The following is an 18769-nucleotide window of genomic DNA, read 5'->3' as shown; positions in this document are numbered from 1 at the left end:
GACAGCAAGGTTTGTAAATTACACTGAAATCGTGCTTCATAGCAAATCCAAATAACCCCCTCTCCGATAGAATGTGATTTGTCAAATCTTCCATTAAAACAAAACGTTTACATTTTCTTACAAATACATTTTTGGCATGCGCTTTCAAGTTTTAATTAATTAGATCAAGTTAAGGGAATTGTTCAGGAACATCTTCAGGAAGGAGGTACTTCCTTCCGGTTTACGGATATTTATCGCCGTGTTATAATCGGGTTCAGTGAAGCGATCAGTTCAAATTAGCGTTTCCGCTTCCTGCGATTTGCCATTATTGAGATAATTTGTTCACAAACCATTTTCTAAAAATTTACTTACGGAAAATCAAAGCCGATATTTCCATAAAAATGCAATTGAGAAATTAAAATAATATTGCTTCTTAAAAAACAGTAATGACTTGACTCTTTTCGAAATATACGATAGAATTTTGGTTATACAATAAAGGGGTTCTTCTTAGTAAGTCATTTTTTTTCCTATTTTGGCAATTTCTTTTGTTTATCAACGATAATATTTAGATATAATGGAATCAGCAGGCGTATTTCCCTATAAGGCTTCCAGCCTTGCCAAAAATACAATAAAATAAGCTTGAAAATTCAAGATTACGGACCGATGATAGCTGTTCTCAGATTCCTTTCTATCCAGGCAGGGAAACTACCCTAAAAAGAATTTTTCAAGGAAAATAAAGTTAAAAACTTATGTGTATGTAAGTTAAGTATTAAGTTCCAGTTATTTTTATTTTATTTTTTCGCAGCTTTACGAGAAAGTTGAGAAGTGTAGCTGGAAAAGAACGTTTCTGTCTTAGAACGACTTTTCAAGAAGATTCGTTCAATTGATATGTTTACAAACTGAACTACGTAGTACCCAAAACAGGCACTTTTATAAATTTATTGTTTATTCATTTCAATTTTAATTAAATTTCCAAATAATAATAAAAACAATCCGAATTATCAATGCCCTACATTAATTACAAAAAATAATAATCATCATTGTCAGGTTCTGACCTCGCTATTTATCTTGTTGATCGTATACCCTCTCATTGAATCCAATTTATATTAAACCATATTCTCTACCATTGACCTTCGTTCTTTTTATTGTATTATAAAGTTTTTTATTTGTTTTTCTTAAAGTGACATGGAAAGTTCACGACTGCAGAGAGATTTTGACAAAAGGACCTTTCAACATTTGAAAAAAACAATTTTAAGTAAATGACATCAACCAATTTTCTAGAAAATTATTTTACTTAAAATTTCGAATCGCTGCACAGAAACATTTTTTAACGAACCTTAAAATTTCCCAAGTTAATTTTCTTGGGAAAAGTATTTCAATAAAATCACGGAAACGGGAAACCCCATTGACTAATTTGGTACTTTCCATTCGGTAGATAGGTAGTATCGGTCGAGGTATATATCTCCGTGTGAAAGTAACTCTTATTTAACAATAAGTAAGTTTGTACGTAACCCAAAAATGGCACCATCATTTCCCACTAGTGCCATGATCAGAATATTCTTTCAAAAATATTCACAATAAAAGTTTCAAATTGAAATGTATGCAATTGGTATACATGATTTCAAATTAAATTATTGGAAGTTATTTTAAAGAAAATCTCAAAAAAAATGAAAAGTGATACATCCAGTTGTGATATTTTGTGCACCTAGACTGGTGAGTGTAAATTACATTTACATACATTGTAAATTTGTAAATTTACATTTAGCTCAAAAATTTTAGGTTAGCGATGGGAAATCACCCCTGACTTGAAGTACAAGATTGACGAAAGTTGTTTTTCACTTGTAAATTTCCTTGTCAACAAATAGCTGCAATGATTTGCTTATAACCTGCTACGAACTGATTACGCATCAGTGAATACACGGACATAAACACCCAGATTTATTACTTCTTTTGGAAATAATGTTTTAGGCAAAATCGATTAAGATTCTTCGATTAATTCTTCTCGGGCGGTGTATAAGTGTTGGCTGTATTTATGATGGGTTAAATGTGGTGTAAAAATGGCAAGTTTGAAGAAAATTTAACTTTTTTTTGTTTACATTTCTAGTTTTTCTTTAAAATGGCGCCATATATAATGTAAACAATAGCTTTTTATCTTTTTCTAATTATTTTTTAGGGCAGTTCTGGGCCATTGTTGGGGTTAGGCTTTCTTTAAAATTGTCTTTACGATATATTGTACTGCTTTCGATTACATTCTTTCAAAAACAAGTTACTATATTTCGAATATATGTACATATAATAAAAAAATACATGAGTATGTCGACTAACTAATACATTAGTCTGACTTAATAAATGTGTGCAAAGTAAACACGGTACAACACAATGGGACTTCCGATTGTTGCGTTTCCTTCCAACTCGGAATTTTACATAAATAGTTCCTCTAACAATCGATTAAAAGGAAAAAAAGGCTACAATTACAAAAATATAATAGACAATAAACAGGTTATGAATAAGAAAAATAAGTCATCAACAACTTGACTGTTTTTTTTTTTTTTTTTATTGTTTATATTAGTGAGCAAATAATTGATATTAGGTAATCTCTCCAAAGGCAGAACCACACGTGCTACTATTTGCCGGCTTTACTTCTGTGTACAAGAGTGCGATTTAGTGAGATTATCTTTGTTTAAAACTGTCTTTACTCCCTCCAATCCACAAACCAAGGATTGGCTGGCTATAGATGAGTGTTTGTTCACTGCAATTCCACATTATTAGTACTTTGCTATCGTTTGAAGCAGCCATATCGAACTCTTTCATCCAGACAATCGTAAGTTTTCCTTCCTTCTCTTGGGATATTCAGAATAAGTGACAAAAACTATTACATTTAATTGATACATTTCTTGAACAATTACATTTTATTGTGCGTTCCAGTATTTTGGACATACATTTTCACTGGTATTCCCAGTATTACAAAAATATGAACGTGCAGATATTCCCCTTATGTTTATCAAGTGCCTGTCATTCACACATCTGAGAAACTCCCTTCTTTCTGCCGGCATATATAAGAGGAAATCGCAATGTGGTCCTTGTAGGCTGGAGACCATCCTGTTCATCATCCAGGACAGCTATCATGGATTTTCAAAGGATCTGAAACGGAAAATAATAATGGTATGCATTTATACACTTATCATTAAATCCCTCTATTTGTTGTCACGTCTTACATTAAAAAGAACAAGAAAAAGATTTTCTAAGAACCATTTTCTCTGATTCAGAGAACCTTAAAACGAATATTTACAATTAAAAACTCCGATTACGAAAACGTGACACGGTCGCAAATTATAGATTTGCATATGCAACAAGTTTATACAAAATCGTGACAACAACTTTGTCATATTTTAAAAGAATCATCTCAAAATAATGAAAATCTATTAAGCGACACTTTCAGTCGCTGATTTTCTGGATCTCATTATAATTATTTCTAACAACTTAGAGGTGGGCAAGGTAGTTCTTGGCACTTGCCAAGGCGAAGTACCAAAAATTCCATACTGCTCTCTCTTACTTGCTCTAATCCTCTTGTACTGTCTCTCGTCTCCTCTTGACTAATAATCCCTAATACTCACCGACTGAATCGCCGATGGCTCCGCGATTTCCTTGCAGTCTGAAGAACATAAACATCATTAATATCCTGTATAGAGTCCATTTATCGTATATATTCCTATTTAATTATATACATGTATTGTAAATAACTAAATTTTAAAAAAAGTATTTTGAAATTTTATTGAATACAGCTGATGCAATTTTATATAAACTTAATGCTCTTTAACTTCTAAATATCTATTCTGTTTTTAAGATATATTTTTTAAAACCCTAATACTCAAATATTAATGAGGCCAATAATTGTAGTCGCTGGCCTATAAGTGGCATTCACCCTCCAATGTAACCTTCAAAATAAACTCCCCCCTCGCAAGAAATTAATACGTACAAATGTGAAGAATATTTATCATTCTTAATAATTAGAATAAGAAAAAGGTGTTGTGAGTGATTACATACTTTTCTTTAATAAAAATTTATGGATTCCTTTTATTGAAATTGGTTAGCACTGATTCTGTTGTTTTTTTTTTTGTCTTAAACAGCCGATTACAAAACTTAGACGCTAGAATTTATACTCTAGTGAATGGTACGGGAAAAAATGTTAACAGCACTTTTTATCAATTAAATATTTAATTATTGCTGAACTAGTTGAAATTTTCTAAATATTTGAATTTAGTTAATGACTTCTAGTTAGTCACGTGGAGGAGGTTTATATATGGTTACAGCTATATTTACTGTCCTTCAAGTTTTCTAACTAGAAAACTGCCGATGCGATCAGTAATTGGTCGTAGCCGGTACTATGTTCTTGTGCTGAGCTTGGTGACTTGCCCTCTTCACTTCATCCTTATTCATTCTTTTTACTAGAATGCTTCTCTACAAATATATTTATCCCAAAGTATATATTTATCCAACTAACTTGCAATTAACAGTGCTGGGCGTCCTTCAAGAGAAACCTTGATTTATCACGCAATCATACTTATGTTTAACAGAAATAATAATAATCTCTTTTGCTTAGTAATGAAATTTTTAGCTGAAAGTGAATCTACATCTCAGTATAGAACGTTCATTGGTAGCACCACGCTAAAACACGTTGAAAGTAACTTTGATGGTGAGTTGTTCACTTTTTAGTTCTGTTTTATTTTTATTTGTGTTTGTTAGTTTGTTTTTTTTTTACTTTATTTTATTAGATAAGGAAAGTATTTCGTTCTTGACAGGTTTTTTTATAATCTAAATAAAAAAAAAAAATCCAAAGATGAATTTATTTTTATTAAATTACTTATTTTACAGTTTTAAACTACAAATACGGCCTAGAATTAACTTATGATTCTTTGCCAACTTGAATTCTTCAAATTCTTCCCTAAAATTCCTGATAGTACATTGACTTGCCCAACCAATACACGGCAGACGTTAATTAACATGGAGTGAAGAATAAATACAAATAAGAAAGCATTTTTTTTTAATGAAGCGCGAAAAGCAATTTTTTCTCAGCTATTTAAAAGTTTCGATTTTAAGGTAAGAATTTTTGTTGTTGTTGATAAGTGGTTATTTTGAAAATTAACATTAATATTAAAATTGATATATACTTCAGCTATATTTACATTATTATTCTCTAGGATTCATTAATTTGTTGCAGTATTTAGAGTAAATATTTGCTAATAAATAAATAACTAAAGCAATGCACCATGCTTTTTTGCTAACTGAAACCTAGATTTTATTTAACATTCAATTTTTTTTTTATACAGGCCAGGAAATTCATTCGTATAAACCTAGTGAAAATGCAGCATTACATGTTTGATTGGGCTGAATACAGTGTTTTCATCATGATGTTAACATTATCAGCTTTGATTGGCCTTTATTTTGGTTGCTTTAGAAGTGAACAGAATTCAGAATTTGTTTACCTTTTAGGAGGTAAAAGTATGACAACTATTCCAATTGCTGTATCACTGGTTTCCAGGTAAATATTAGAAATAAAACTAGAAATAATCTAAAACAATTAATTTTATTTTTGTCTAATTTATGGAACGGACGCTTTTTCTTTTGTATTTTATCAAATTATTTTTGTATCTAAGAGGCTCTTGATTAAAAATCGGAAATATTACTATTCAGTAATCGCTCGACGATCTAAACAACAGCCTTGTCGTAAACACACAAAACTTTCTCTTATTCTAATCTTAACAATCATTAAGTGAAGGTACTTAAAAAAAAAGTGAAAGTTTGACTATACCTTATTAAGTGAAAGAAGGGCAATCAGGGCCGACTTGAGACGGAAAGAGATCTAATACTTCTTCCTCACACAATACGTTCTCCAAAACACTGATGGCCTATTAAATCCATATTTCAGTTACTATGGAAATAAATAAATAAAATGTAACTGGAAAGGTTAGGGTTTCGAAGAATCTTGTGCTATTTGCTTCTTTTTCTACTGCTTTTCAGAACAATTTTTTTAAAAAAATATATAGAATTCTGCTTTAATCCCATGTTTGTCTATCTTTTATCTTTTAATTTTATTAATTTCCACACGTTTCAATCACTTAGCTCATCGCCAGTGGATCTATATAAAATTATTTTGGAATTATACAATTAACTTATATTAAAATTTTGTTTTTGACAATAAAATATGCTTAATAGCATAACAAGTTATCAAATTATCAAATTCGTCTTTTTAATTTCTTTATATTTTGTTACTTTACTTTTATTCCTAAAAAAAAAAGTAATAAAAATTAAAAAGTGATAATCACTTTTAAACGTTTAAATAAAAATTATGCAGTATGAATAAATTATAATTAAAAAAGTTAAAATTAAATAAGACAAATGTATTAAAAATACAATTAAATTTAAGAAATAATAATTTTCTTAAAAAAAAATGGAAAAACCGAAAATAAAGAAGGCAAACAAAGAGTTAATACTGTGCTTAAAGAATTAAGGTGGAAATAATTAATATAAGGTGTGTATTTTGTTCTATTGGTGTGCAGTGTAATAATTTTTTATTATTTTAACATTAAATGTCTTAGAAAAAAAAATGAAATTTTCACATAAAAGTTAATTGTATTCAACAAAATAAATTTTTATGGATCCACTGATGACTTAATGTGAAATTAAATTTAAACAAGGCTTTAAAATCGTTTTTTAAATTTATTTAAGTATTCAAATAATTAACAAGAGATTCAGATGAGATTATAATGTAGGTGTTCTTCCCTAGCCTTATGCAACACTTTGTAACCTCTTCGTTTCTGTAAAGGTCTGGAAATTTTTTCTGCATTATCATCTCAAGCCTTAAGATATAACAAACGTTTCACAGCCAACAAACATCAGCTCTTTCATTCTCCTCTTGTCATCTGCCCAGTAGCTGAAAGTTGATGAAAGTATTTTTTATCGTATCCCAAGTGGGTGCTCGATAAGGTTTTGCCATGAATTGTGTTGTTTTTTTCCACGTAATCTTATTTAGCGAGAACAAAGCAAGATTATCTCCTTTTTAGAAGCTTTTCTTATACCTCACTGTCCGAAAAATGCCCAGTATTGCTTGTAATGAGAGAACACTGTATGCAATACACTGTGAATAGCCAATGTCTGCAGATAAACGCGTCCTAAATAAATAATTACAATTAGTTTCATACATATACATTGTTTTTATCCTTAAGGACAAATTTTACATTAAAATAAGCTTTATAATTGTATCTATCACAGTGAATATAATAATTGTTTCAGTTATATCTCAGCCATTACACTACTTGGAGTTCCCACAGAGATATACACTAATGGAACGCAATTCTTTTTAGCCAATGTAACTAACATTATTGTTGGAATTGTAACCGCAGTTATTTATTTGCCAGTATTTTACAAGTTACAATTGGTTTCATTATATGAGGTAATTTCATTTAGTTAATACGAACAATAATTTATTTATTTAATGAGAGAAAAAAATTAGTATAATCGATAACTGTTTATTTATAGTTTTTTGGATTTTTTAAAAATTACAATCTACTTTAATATTGCATCTAAATATCGTAAAGATAAGTTTTCAAAAGATCTACCGGGCTAAAAAAAAAATTCAAAATGTTCTGCAATTATAAAAAAAAAAGCTAAAATTTTCTTACGAAAAAAGAAATGGTGTGAGCAGAAGTGCGAATTTTGCGTTTTTAAAAAGAAAAAAATTATCGAAATTAGGTTGTACGATATTTTTGTTTTTTTAACTTGGCATGCTTGTTACGTAGTCGTGCTACTCGTTATTTGAAACATTTTTTTTTTTTTTTTTCAAGAAAATACGAATAAGTAGATGAGATATAGTTGGTATTTTGTTGAAAATGTCATTTCAATGAATATTTGGACTTATAAAGAATTTATAAAAATTAAATACGTAAACGAAGTTCCAAATTTGATGAAAATGAAAATGCTTTTTCACTAATAGATTTTTTTTCGAAAATATTTCCTTTTAACCAAGAGCAGTATTTTCAGAGCACTTTGTTTCAACAAAATTTAATTTAAAAAATTACGGTGAGAGTGTTCACATCAAATTTTTAGTATAGTCTTGTATTGTTTGTGAATCGTTTATATATCGATTAAGAGCATCGAATTTTTTATAAATTGATAAATGTTAATACAATTTTTTAGTTTTGCTTAATTTTTGTTTTTCATTTATATTTCAGTATTTGGAACTGAGATTCAGTCACTCTGTGAGACTGATTGCTTCATTTATGAACACAGTTTCATTGGTAATTTTATTTTATTCATTTTTTTACTTTATTTTATCTAATTTTATGTTCAATAATTTGAAAAAAAAAAAAAACAAAACAAACACATTAAAGTTTTATGTAAAGACAGTAATGATTTTTATTTTTAGATCACCTTTATTCCTATTGTGATATATGGCCCAGCATTAGCGTTTAACCAAGGTGAGTAACTATCTTAATCTTATGATTATTCCTTGGATTAAGGTAGGTTATGATCTGAAAACATTTCCAACCTTTGCGTTCACTTCACTTCGCGTCCGTTTTTCACTTTGCAGTTCTGATTTTTCTTTAGATCATCTTTCATATCCTAAATACCCTCCTGAAATTAATTTTCACGAAGAACTAATATCTTTACATTAACTAAATCTAGTTTAAAAACATTAAACCTTATTAGTTGTCGTTTTAATAGAAAATCATGGAAAATTGGAAATACAGAAACATTTGGGAAATTCGCACTTCCGCTAAATGCCATTTTCTCAGTTAATATTATAATATGTACAGAATTTTGATCGTTAACATTCCGTTAGATCTTTTTGGAGAATCAATAAAATAAGAAATTATTGAAAATGTGATTAGGTCTGCATCTGATATCCGTTGTAGCTAGCACATATTTATAGTGGTCCTGTCTGGTTTCGATCTTTTATTCATCAATCGATGTAAATAAATCAGTTTGGCGAAGAATTTCGATTTCAGTCAAGTTTCTCTTCCGCAGGAAGGTTACTGCGAGGGATATCCAAACAGTGCGCGCTACCCCGGATATAATAAATTAAATTTGAAATTCTTGGTTATTCCAATTTTTTAATTTATTAATTGAAATTGCTAATTACAGTTTCAGGAGTACCTGTGCATGTGATCTCGCCAATAATTTGCTTAGTCTGTATCTTCTACACCACGCTGGTAAAAAGTTAACCTTTCCTATTTTAACAATCTGAATTCATTTGCATTTTTCTTTCTTTTTATAAAAATAAACTTTATTTTTTATTCAGGGTGGACTGAAAGCTGTTGTCTGGACAGACACTCTGCAGGGAGCGTTGATGTTAATGGCCACTGCTGCGATAGCTTTGATAGGTTTACACAAAGTTGGAGGTTTAAACAATGTTATCCAAGCTGCCAAAGAAGGAAATAGAATTGAATTTTTTAAGTAAGAACTATTTATTGGTGAAGGACAAAAAAATTATTATAATTGGGCTTTTTTGGTATGATATATTTTCCTTTATTACGTATTGTCCAAGACATTAGTCTTCTTCGGCAATTTGACGACATGCAGCTCAGTAAATTGCAATTTAGGTCTGAAAAGATACTAATTTTTTGGTTGCATTCTATATGTGCGATCCAATTCTCGATTCTAGTACAAACTAAGAGTGGGAAATTCTCGACTCACCTATAGCCCTAGCTAGCCCTAAACGCATGAACCTATTTTTATACATGAGATGACCTTTCTACACAGAAATTTGATGTACAGGTACCTTTTTTTTGCGGTCTCGACACAGTATTATAGAGAGGAGTTAGCGTCACATAAGTGAGACTCCATTAATTATTAATAATTTCACCTAAGAGATAGGACCGTACATTTCTCTAAAATATCTACATTAGAGGGTAGCCATTCTTTCGATCTGAGGCGTTCGATCTCGAAACAGATATTTTCTCTGAAAATGTAAACATAATAAAACCCTATTATCAATAATAAAAATATAATTAGTTAAATAATATAATCAGTTATCTTGTACAGATCTGGTGCGCTACCTTGGACTCTTTATAGACAAAAGACTCACGTGGAACCCACATACTATACACTTAAAAGACAAGCAATGACGCAAAACGTGCGAAACTGCTTTACAGACTACTTGGACGACGCTCTAAATTGCCCATTGAACTCAAACGCTTAATAAAGTACTATCCTCAAAACCTATGTGGACTTACAGGACTAGAGCTGTGAGGTTCAGCCAAACTAACAAACGTACGGACTGTACAGGACATTTCAGTCAAAACTACTGCCGACAGATAACTGACACTCCTTTCTACGGTGACTAACCTCACTCTTCACGACGACCTCAACATCCCCATTCGTACACCAACTCGCCAAGATTAAATATAAAAAATTCCATACTGCTCTCTCTACTTACTCCAATCCTCTTGTACAGTCTCTCGCCTCCTCTGACAATCCTCCTCGCCGACTGAATCGCCAGTGGCACCGTGACTTCCTCGCAGTCTGAAGGACTAAAAATCATATCCTGTAGAAAGTGCTACCGCTGGGCAGTTTCTTTCTTCCTGCCTTTCACGCTTTTATACTTCATTCTCCCTATTTACTTATTGTTTAGTATATTATACAGATTATAAATAACAAAATAAATTTTAAAAAAATAAAAAAATCAGTTATGTATCTGTAATTTTTCTATATCAGTTTCGATCCAGATCCTACAGCAAGGTTAAGCTTTTGGTCTTTGATATTTGGCCTATCCTTCACATGGACCGCACAGCTAGCCGTTAATCCTGGAGTTGTTCAACGATTTATAGCGCTACCAACTTATCGACAAGCTCAATGGTAAGGAACAGTTCTTGGATTTACATCATTTTATAAGTGATCATGATATGTTTTATATTTGAAGAGCTCTATTCCCTTTTTTTTTTGCAGGTCAATTATTTTGATGACAATTGGTGTTGATGTATTCGCTATGTTGACCATGACAATTGGTATGATCATGTATGCAGAATATCAAACTTGTGATCCTCTGAAGGCAAAGGTATTTTTTTTTTTTTAATCTCGTGAAATAGTTGTAGAATTGTTAGTGTTAATAACTCAGTGGACGGTTAACTTTAGATATGCTTTGTAAATAAGCAATTTGAGAAGTCCGTTAAAGTGTCCCTCTAAGTCAACAAGGCGAGAACTACAGTAGGAGAAAGTCTTGTTAAAAAAGCTTAAGACCAACTTAAGACTATACTTAAAAAAAAAAAGTGAACATTTGCCAATGAATAATAATTTCATTTAGGCGAAGTCTTGTGAGTATTCATTCCAGGTGTTTTTTTCCCCCAGGTAATAAACAGAGCAGATCAAATATTACCACATTTCGTCTTGGACGTTGCGGGTAAAATTAAAGGATTACCTGGACTTTTCTTCGCGGGCATCGTCAGCGCTGCGCTCAGGTATACAATCGGATTTCTTCCAATTATGTTAATGATAATTAATAATTTAATTTTATTATTTAATGATAAGTAGTAAAACAAAACCAAACATTGAAAAAATAAATTGTAGAACATAAATGGCCCCAAAAATAAGAAGTCAATCCAAAAAAGCTGTTCAACTTTACTGCAGCTGCAAAGGTAACTTAGTGCCCTAACCTATTTAGTATATAACACATCCCTGGTACTACGGCTATCATTTAATGTTCTCTGAAGCTGTTATTTCCTGAGGAAGGAGGAAAAAAAAAAACTTACCGAGACAAGTTGGGCACAATGGAAATTGATATCAGAAATAACCAAATTAGATTTACTTTAATTTTTTGTTTCTTAGTTACAACAGCATGAATTTTACTTTTTTACCAATTAAAAAAAAAGAGTAGTTTGCTGAAATTGCAACTTACACCGTCCTTCTGCTTAATTATCTCACACTAACCCTTTCACCATCTTTGCCCAAAATTATTGGTAATAGTAATTAGAAAGATATTCCTAGATCTTGTTCGCATCATCAGCTTTTAAGAGTTCGATTCTTAACAGTTTTTATAAAAATTTTTTTGGATTACCGGCATTCCTGCGGACCTTGTCTACTATCTAGTCAAGAAAAAATGGGCTTGGGAAAAATCAGCGAGGTAAGAAGCCTCCTGTTGAGCTTACTGCACGTAATTCAAGTTTTAAAAATCTTTATTATCAAAAACCCTCCACAAAATGAAAATGAATGCTATCTTGTACATTTTTGTTGTTCCTCCAATATTTCTAGATACCCACAGCACAAAATGTTGTTACCTGTCTCTCTCTATGCGTGTGACCACCATGTATCAAAAACATACAGGAAGTTAAGCCTAAAGTGGTGTGCTTAAAAGTGCTCCCCTCCCTATGCAGAGACGCTTGCAGAAGACTTCGCACCGCCCTAGATTGGCTCCGTATCGTTTACTATTCCGTAATGCTCCGTATTCTCTAAAGGAGATAGAACGGAGTTTCATTCCCTCCACCCCCACCCACCTGTAACACCTTTCCAGCGGTTTCGAACATGGTTTTGAAAAAAAAAATTGTTAGAATTTTATGTTCCAACATTTTTAAGCCGGTTGTGCTACTTTAGAGAAATGAGTTTCTCAATTATTTTTTTGAAGGTCCAAAAAAAAAACCACCCTCACAAATGAATCTAGGACATATTTTAATCATCATCTAGGAACATTTGTTCTTAACCATGAAACGGCGGACTACCAATTTCTAAGAGAAAGACCACTGACTAATAATATGTTCTTCGATTTTGAAAAATTTCTAATAAGATAGAGCCATTAAATATATTCTTCTTACACAAAGTTTGAAGCAAATATACGAGAAGAATCTTGAAAAAATTCAATAAGAAAAGGTTGTGTGAGTGGTTCACATCTAAGGCTTGTATTTGCAAATTCTAGCTCACCACATTTGTCAAATTCTTCGCTAACACATTGTACACTTATTAGATAGAGGTGGCTAAGCGCTATGTAGAATTATTTACCTATATACGTGCAAATGGAGGTAGTGGTTTTGGCATTCTAGCAACAAGTTCTACTCATACCTTATGTAATATCGTTGATTTTATCCGTCGAATCGTGAATTATCAAATGCAGCCACCATGCGGACAGTATCCAGTACAATGACGTTGTTGCGTACAGTAAAGAAGGAAAGACGTATGTACATTTTTTTTTGTAGGAAGAACAGAAATTTACGGAACAGAAAGTCATTCTCCAAAACATGAACGACCAAATTTAATTTTTAACTCGAATACACTTTTTTAAAGTAATACAGGCACAACTGAGCTAACCTTATAGAAAAACAAAAAAAACTTTACGCCTTATTTGTTAAATGATTAGAATCACATATTCATCAATATTTTATTTAACAAGAATAATTACTCAGAATAAGTAGAATTCCGAGTGTTTTCTGCTTCAATTCGCGTGCCTCCCGAATAAAATACGACCCAACTTTAAACAGTTTTAAAATATTGTACATTCACTAAACGAACAGTACCATTAAACAATTACAAAACAAATTAAATTTCATTAGTTTCACTTCACTATTTTGACACAAGATGTTTTACGATTCATTTTGTACAAAAAAAAACTACCATATATGGTTATAACCTCCCTCATTCAGTCAGCAAATGCGAGACGATGTATTTTTGGGTTTTTAGTAGAAATCGGAAACAATAAATATGCGAGCTATGACGCATAAAATATTAAAAAAATATTATCCAGCACTGTCAACCTAACCAACATTTTCAACTTTACTAATAGTAGAAATTATTAGTATTATATTTATACATTTTTTTAATGAACAGTTTAAATAAATAAACAAACTTTCCAGCACTATGTCCACTAGCCTGAACACTTTAGCCGCAACTATATTCAAGGATTTTATTGTTCCATACATGCAGCAGAAAACTATTGAAGATAGTGCCAGTATGATATTGAAGTTAATAGTGATTGTCACCGGCATTATTTGTACGCTCTTCATATTAGTGATTGAAAATTTGGGCCATATTTTGGAAGTAAGTGTGAATTACATGTTTTTTTCTTTGTTAGAATTAAGTTTAATAGCTAAATTTTCTCATAAATGGAAATTATTGTAAAGTAATTTACTTTGGTTGGGGTTTATAACCTCTTACGATTTTAACGTATTTCACTCTACGTGATATTTACTTTTTATTTTTCGAGAAAAACTTTTATTATCGTGCAGATTTATCAGTTTCCAGTGGAAACATTGTTTTTACAAATAGTTGCGTCATAAGTTTTGGTTAAAATTGTACAAGTATTAAATCTTTGTTTTAAATTTAGTGTCCTCAATGTGTAAATTTACATCGATAAATTTTTGTATAACAAAATGTTACCAGCCTAGAAACTGCATTCAAAAAATTCGTTTTTTTTTTTAAATACAATTCCCTTTTCAGCTGCATCCCTTTTAAACACAAAAATTTTCTATCTTAATTTAAATCTCTTCCTAGCCTCAATTTGCCAGATAGTTAATGCTGCCCGAATTGAAAGAAAAACTGCCCAGTGAACTGCGTTAAAATGAAAAAGGCCTAAAACAAAAGGCCCATAGATGTTGTCGTGCTTAATTGTGAGAAAAAAAATGCAAGCAAAACCGTTTATTCTTACTTTTAAAACAGATAAGAGCAATTTTTCGATCTACCTTGAATTTCCTGGAATTTGACAGTTTCTGTTTTATTATCACATACTTATTTCTAGATTTTTCAAATCCATTTTTAACTGAACATAATGTTAATATTCTTCTAATTAATTAATAAAACAAATTGAAAAGTTTTGCTATAAAATATAAAACTTACTAACAAATTCCACATTATTTTTTTCACATTGACCACAATAGCTTTCTACAGTGATTTTATCTTGTTGTTACAGATGGCCTCAAGTTTCGGTGGCATGACTACTGGTGCCTCTCTTGGTATATTTACGCTAGGCATCCTTTTCCCTAGAGCCAATAATTGGGTAAGTGATTTCTAAGGACAAAGATGTTATTTATAGTGTTCTGTTATAAAAAAAAAATGCGTAACTTAAATAAAAAAAGTACTACGAAAACTGCACTAAAAAGTGAAAACCGGATGCCAGATTTTCATATAGATACTACTATATAATTATAGATTATAAAATAAAATGAATAAACTAATAGAAATTCATCTGGTGATGTTAGAAAAGGATGCCTTGAGCTATTTCACGGCTACCTGTATCTCTTCTTTAGTGTTTTGTATATACACTTTTTCTTCATGTCCACCGGTTGTACGCAGTTGTTCAATTAATAAGGAAATGTTAAGTCGGCTCATAGACCAAATTACGGAACCATTCTAAATCAGTTTGGGTCATTGTTAACACAGTTTGTCGGCTAGTAGCAGAAACCTGACAGTTCAAAAATTCTGAAAAACACAAACGTCTTGGACACGATGAAGGAATATCGTAATGAGGATCTTTAAATTATCCAAATTGGCCCAGTTTTTCTACTTCAATTTCCATTAACGCCTTTCTTCCGTAACTTGAAACTTTAACTTTTATGTTACAGCCTACTTCACATGACCCTCTTCCATATTTGCTAATTAATTTAGGCAGCTTAATCCAGTAGTTGCGCTGATCACCTAAATTTACTCTCTCTTAATTAATATTACAATGTTCTGTTTCTGTTTCCTAAGGGAGCGCTAGGAGGTGGATTGGTCAGCATGCTGTTGATGAGTTGGATATTCATCGGAAACCAAGTGGTCACGGCTTTAGGTTTAATAAATTATCCAGCTAAACCTACCCGAATAGATGGTTGTACCAATTTAACTGCGTTTGAAATCCACAATATATCCAGGTGATTGCTCTTATTTAATTAAAAATTTCAAGTTGAAATACAAAAATCTGGTGTGTACACAAGGTGAGCTGAGAAAGATGAAACAACAAAGTTATAAATCTTCGTTAAATGTAATTTACATATAAAATTCACGAAAAGAATAGGAGCTGTTTTTGACGCAAATTGAGCGATTCATTAAAAAAAAAATTAGGTACTTCCTTCTGTGGAATTTTTATTAAACTTGACTTTAGGGATGCTTTTAGTATCCTATCGACGTTATGGAAAACAGAGGTGGAGCAGTGGATTTTGAAGGAACATCGGAAACACGGTGGAGATCCCGAGCTGACTGCCGTCCTGAGGCTAAAGAAATTCTTGGTCTGTCAAAAACGGTTATAGTTGGTTTTAGCAGGTCCCGGATCCGGCCAGTTGGTCCAGAATGGTTGAGTGGACATGCGAATTTAGAGTACCCATCTTTTCAAATGCGGCCTTACCCAGTCTCGCCAATTTGCGCTGGCTGTGGTGAGTCCAATGAGACTGTGCGGCACTTTGTAGAGGTGTGCTTCCGTTTATTCTAAAACTAGATTTCTCGTCTTCGGAAGGTCACAAGTTTCCCCGACCGGAGTTTGTAGCATCTGGTAATCTTTACCAGAACTTTCTAGGTTTATTCCAGTGCACTGAGGCGATTGAGTCGTCATGCTCCCTAGTGTCCTGTTCACTACTTTATTAGTTTATTGTATTGGCATCTGGCAACGTTTAGCCGGATTTGTTGTTTTAAAGCCCCGGTATCTCTCATCAGATGAGGGGTAGGCGGGGAACAATGGGAACCATTTTGGATTGCCTGCGTTCCTTCCCCTTTTTTGGTGGAACCGCCCTTTTAATACAATCTAGGGATGATTTTAACCTTCCCTCAGGTGTATACTAGGATACAGGACATTAATCTCAAAAAAAAAAAAAAAAAAAAAGCAAATGGAGGAAACTACCTACCTATTTCTGGAGAAGTGTCCTTAAATTTTGAAATTTAGTACCACAATTGATTCCTGTTGTTATTGTAGTACAGGTGTGATGACACGGCAGAGTTCAATAGTGGCACTTAGAGGGAAACTTAACCTCCCCCCTCACCAGGCAATATGATTTTTTTGTGTAATGAAAGTAAAGATGGAATATCTTCTCGTAATTCAGAGGAGTTTGTAAAGAATGTAAAAACTTGTATCTTGAGAATAATAGTATTGGAAGAATTCTTTTTATTGTTCACCCTAAATTTGTTTTCTGGTTCTAGTTTTCTAACTTTATTTTGCAAAATAATTTTCTTATAAAAAAGAAATAGTTATGCAATTTTTTCTAGCTTTTGTACCTTTTTTTTTACAGCATGAATGCGGCGGCCGCTCTCAACTCAACAACCAACGGTGATGTTTTCTATTTGTACAAAATATCAGTATTTCATTATGGACTCATTAGCTGTTTATTAGTTATACTTGTAGGCATGCCAATATCATTACTAACTGGAAAAAACCATCAGATACCTCATCATGATCTATTAAGTCCATTATTGCATAAATGGTTGCCAGCGACTCAAACAGAAGTAAGTACTAGTGAAGTGTCTTTGAGAAGAATGGAAGATAGAGATCATATAGAGAGTGTATAGCATGAAATGAGACCTCTGCTGTCTGAAGAGGAACCTGATGAAGAGGAATAGCCGGCTGTGTGGAGGTCTCAGATAAAATGGTGGAAAAATAAAGAAAATGGCTGAAATTTTTCTTAGATTATATAGTTTGATTGATGAAAATTTCTCAAAGTTTTCTGAAAATGAGAAAACAAAATAAGATGTGTTAATAGCAAAAAAAAAAACTTTCCAACTAGTTTGTAATTAATAATGTGTTACGAATAATTTTCTTTTTTTATATGTACAATATTACAGCGACAATATTTTGTAACACCATTTAATTTAAATGTAGATTATACTTAATTAATTATACTTAAACATATTTTGTTTTTGTTTTTATATGGTCCCAATACTTTATTTTATTTTAAGGGGCAATGCCTTTTGACTAACTTGAGTCAGGCTACATTAACCAGTTAAGCGTGTTTGATGTGTATACACGTCAAACCAAATCTCTTGAAGTGCGTTCGACGTGTATACTCGTTGTGAAAAATATAAAATTGCCATTAACTACAAAAAACTCGATATTTTAATAAAATACAATAAGAATATCATTTTGGTGGGATGTTTCCTTTATCTTACCCAATAGAACTGCGGTGGGAGCCAGCCAAATGTTAAGTGGTTGGTACATGTTTGGTCTCCGCATTAGACATTGGGGAATTACGCACACGAATAGAAGCTCGCAACCCTTGTTGCAATGCCCGTTTTTACCTTTTAGATAGAGGTTCAGACCTCTCAGTACGAGCATGATTTCATTTTGCACCGAATTCAAAAAGCTCTTTTCTTCCTTGTAAAAGCTCTTGCGTCCCTAGTTAATTAGAGCGATGCATACATGAAGCGGTGCAAGATTTCTGAATGAGCACAGAATGCTCTGTCTGTAATCTTAAGCACCAGAGAGATTGCAGAAAAAGTGCTTGCAGTGACTATTATGACGTTGTAAACTTTTGGTTGTTTGGTTGCCCTGCGTTCGACGTCATATACACGTCATTGTCTGATTTTAATTCCGCACACTGCGAGGGTTTTTTTTTAAACTAAATTCTATGCTTAACTGGTAATACACATTTATCGGTATGTCAATATTTTTATTTTATAATAGCTGGGGATAGGAATTTAGCCATAAATAAATTCGACGAACGTGTTACTATAACAAAAAAACATCTTTTTAATTTTTTATACTTACTATCTCTGAGTTTAACAAATAATTTTCAAATTCACTAACATTTTATTATTATTTAATAAACATAAATGAAGATAACATATAATTTCTTCAAAGAAGTAAGCAGTTTACTATATTTTTAATTGTATTCCCTGAAGGAGACGGTTACGTATT

The 18769-nt window shown here is 31.9% G+C and overlaps 1 protein-coding gene and 1 long non-coding RNA gene across 6 annotated transcripts; one reads left to right on the top strand and one right to left on the bottom strand.

The window, feature by feature from the left end:
* Positions 1 to 2869: 2869 nt before the first annotated feature.
* On the bottom strand, positions 2870 to 14932 carry LOC141446262 (uncharacterized). 4 transcript variants are annotated; one of them, XR_012453608.1, is made up of 3 exons: positions 14795 to 14932; positions 5789 to 7148; positions 2870 to 3120 (listed from the first exon to the last, which is right to left on the bottom strand). It is a non-coding gene; the product is annotated as an uncharacterized lncRNA (long non-coding RNA). The 4 variants fall into 4 exon arrangements; XR_012453606.1 differs by having other exon boundaries at positions 14791 to 14928; XR_012453607.1 differs by lacking the exon at positions 14795 to 14932 and adding an exon at positions 10415 to 10693.
* On the top strand, positions 3000 to 17459 carry LOC141446255 (sodium-coupled monocarboxylate transporter 1-like). Of its 2 annotated transcripts, none has more exons than XM_074112776.1 (16): positions 3000 to 3141; positions 4595 to 4672; positions 4852 to 5076; positions 5307 to 5518; positions 7270 to 7429; positions 8208 to 8273; positions 8402 to 8453; positions 9121 to 9188; positions 9278 to 9432; positions 10693 to 10833; positions 10924 to 11032; positions 11323 to 11432; positions 13812 to 13995; positions 14864 to 14950; positions 15643 to 15803; positions 17148 to 17459. In XM_074112776.1, the coding sequence occupies exons 4-16, from the start codon at positions 5340 to 5342 to the stop codon at positions 17422 to 17424; spliced, it is 1749 nt and encodes a 582-aa protein (XP_073968877.1). In that variant the 5' UTR covers positions 3000 to 3141; positions 4595 to 4672; positions 4852 to 5076; positions 5307 to 5339; the 3' UTR covers positions 17425 to 17459. The 2 variants fall into 2 exon arrangements, with proteins under 2 accessions (XP_073968877.1, XP_073968876.1); XM_074112775.1 differs by having other exon boundaries at positions 3002 to 3141; positions 4580 to 4672.
* The last annotated feature ends 1310 nt before the right edge of the window (positions 17460 to 18769 follow it).

The sequence above is a fragment of the Rhodnius prolixus genome, unplaced genomic scaffold, assembly GCF_049639745.1.
Source record: "Rhodnius prolixus isolate KJV_2025 unplaced genomic scaffold, Rpr scaffold_1, whole genome shotgun sequence".
Lineage (NCBI taxonomy): Eukaryota > Metazoa > Arthropoda > Insecta > Hemiptera > Reduviidae > Rhodnius > Rhodnius prolixus.
Note: the sequence above shows the minus strand (reverse complement) of the source record. Positions and strands in the feature narration are given on the sequence as shown.

Bases quoted from the DNA above. Each gene is read 5' to 3' on its own strand.
- LOC141446255 (XM_074112776.1), top strand. From the start codon at position 5,340: ATGCAGCATTACATGTTTGATTGGGCTGAATACAGTGTTTTCATCATG. The intron at 11,433-13,811 runs GTATACAATCGG...CAAACTTTCCAG, and splicing joins ATCGTCAGCGCTGCGCTCAG to CACTATGTCCACTAGCCTGA. The intron at 14,951-15,642 runs GTAAGTGATTTC...CTGTTTCCTAAG, and splicing joins TCCCTAGAGCCAATAATTGG to GGAGCGCTAGGAGGTGGATT.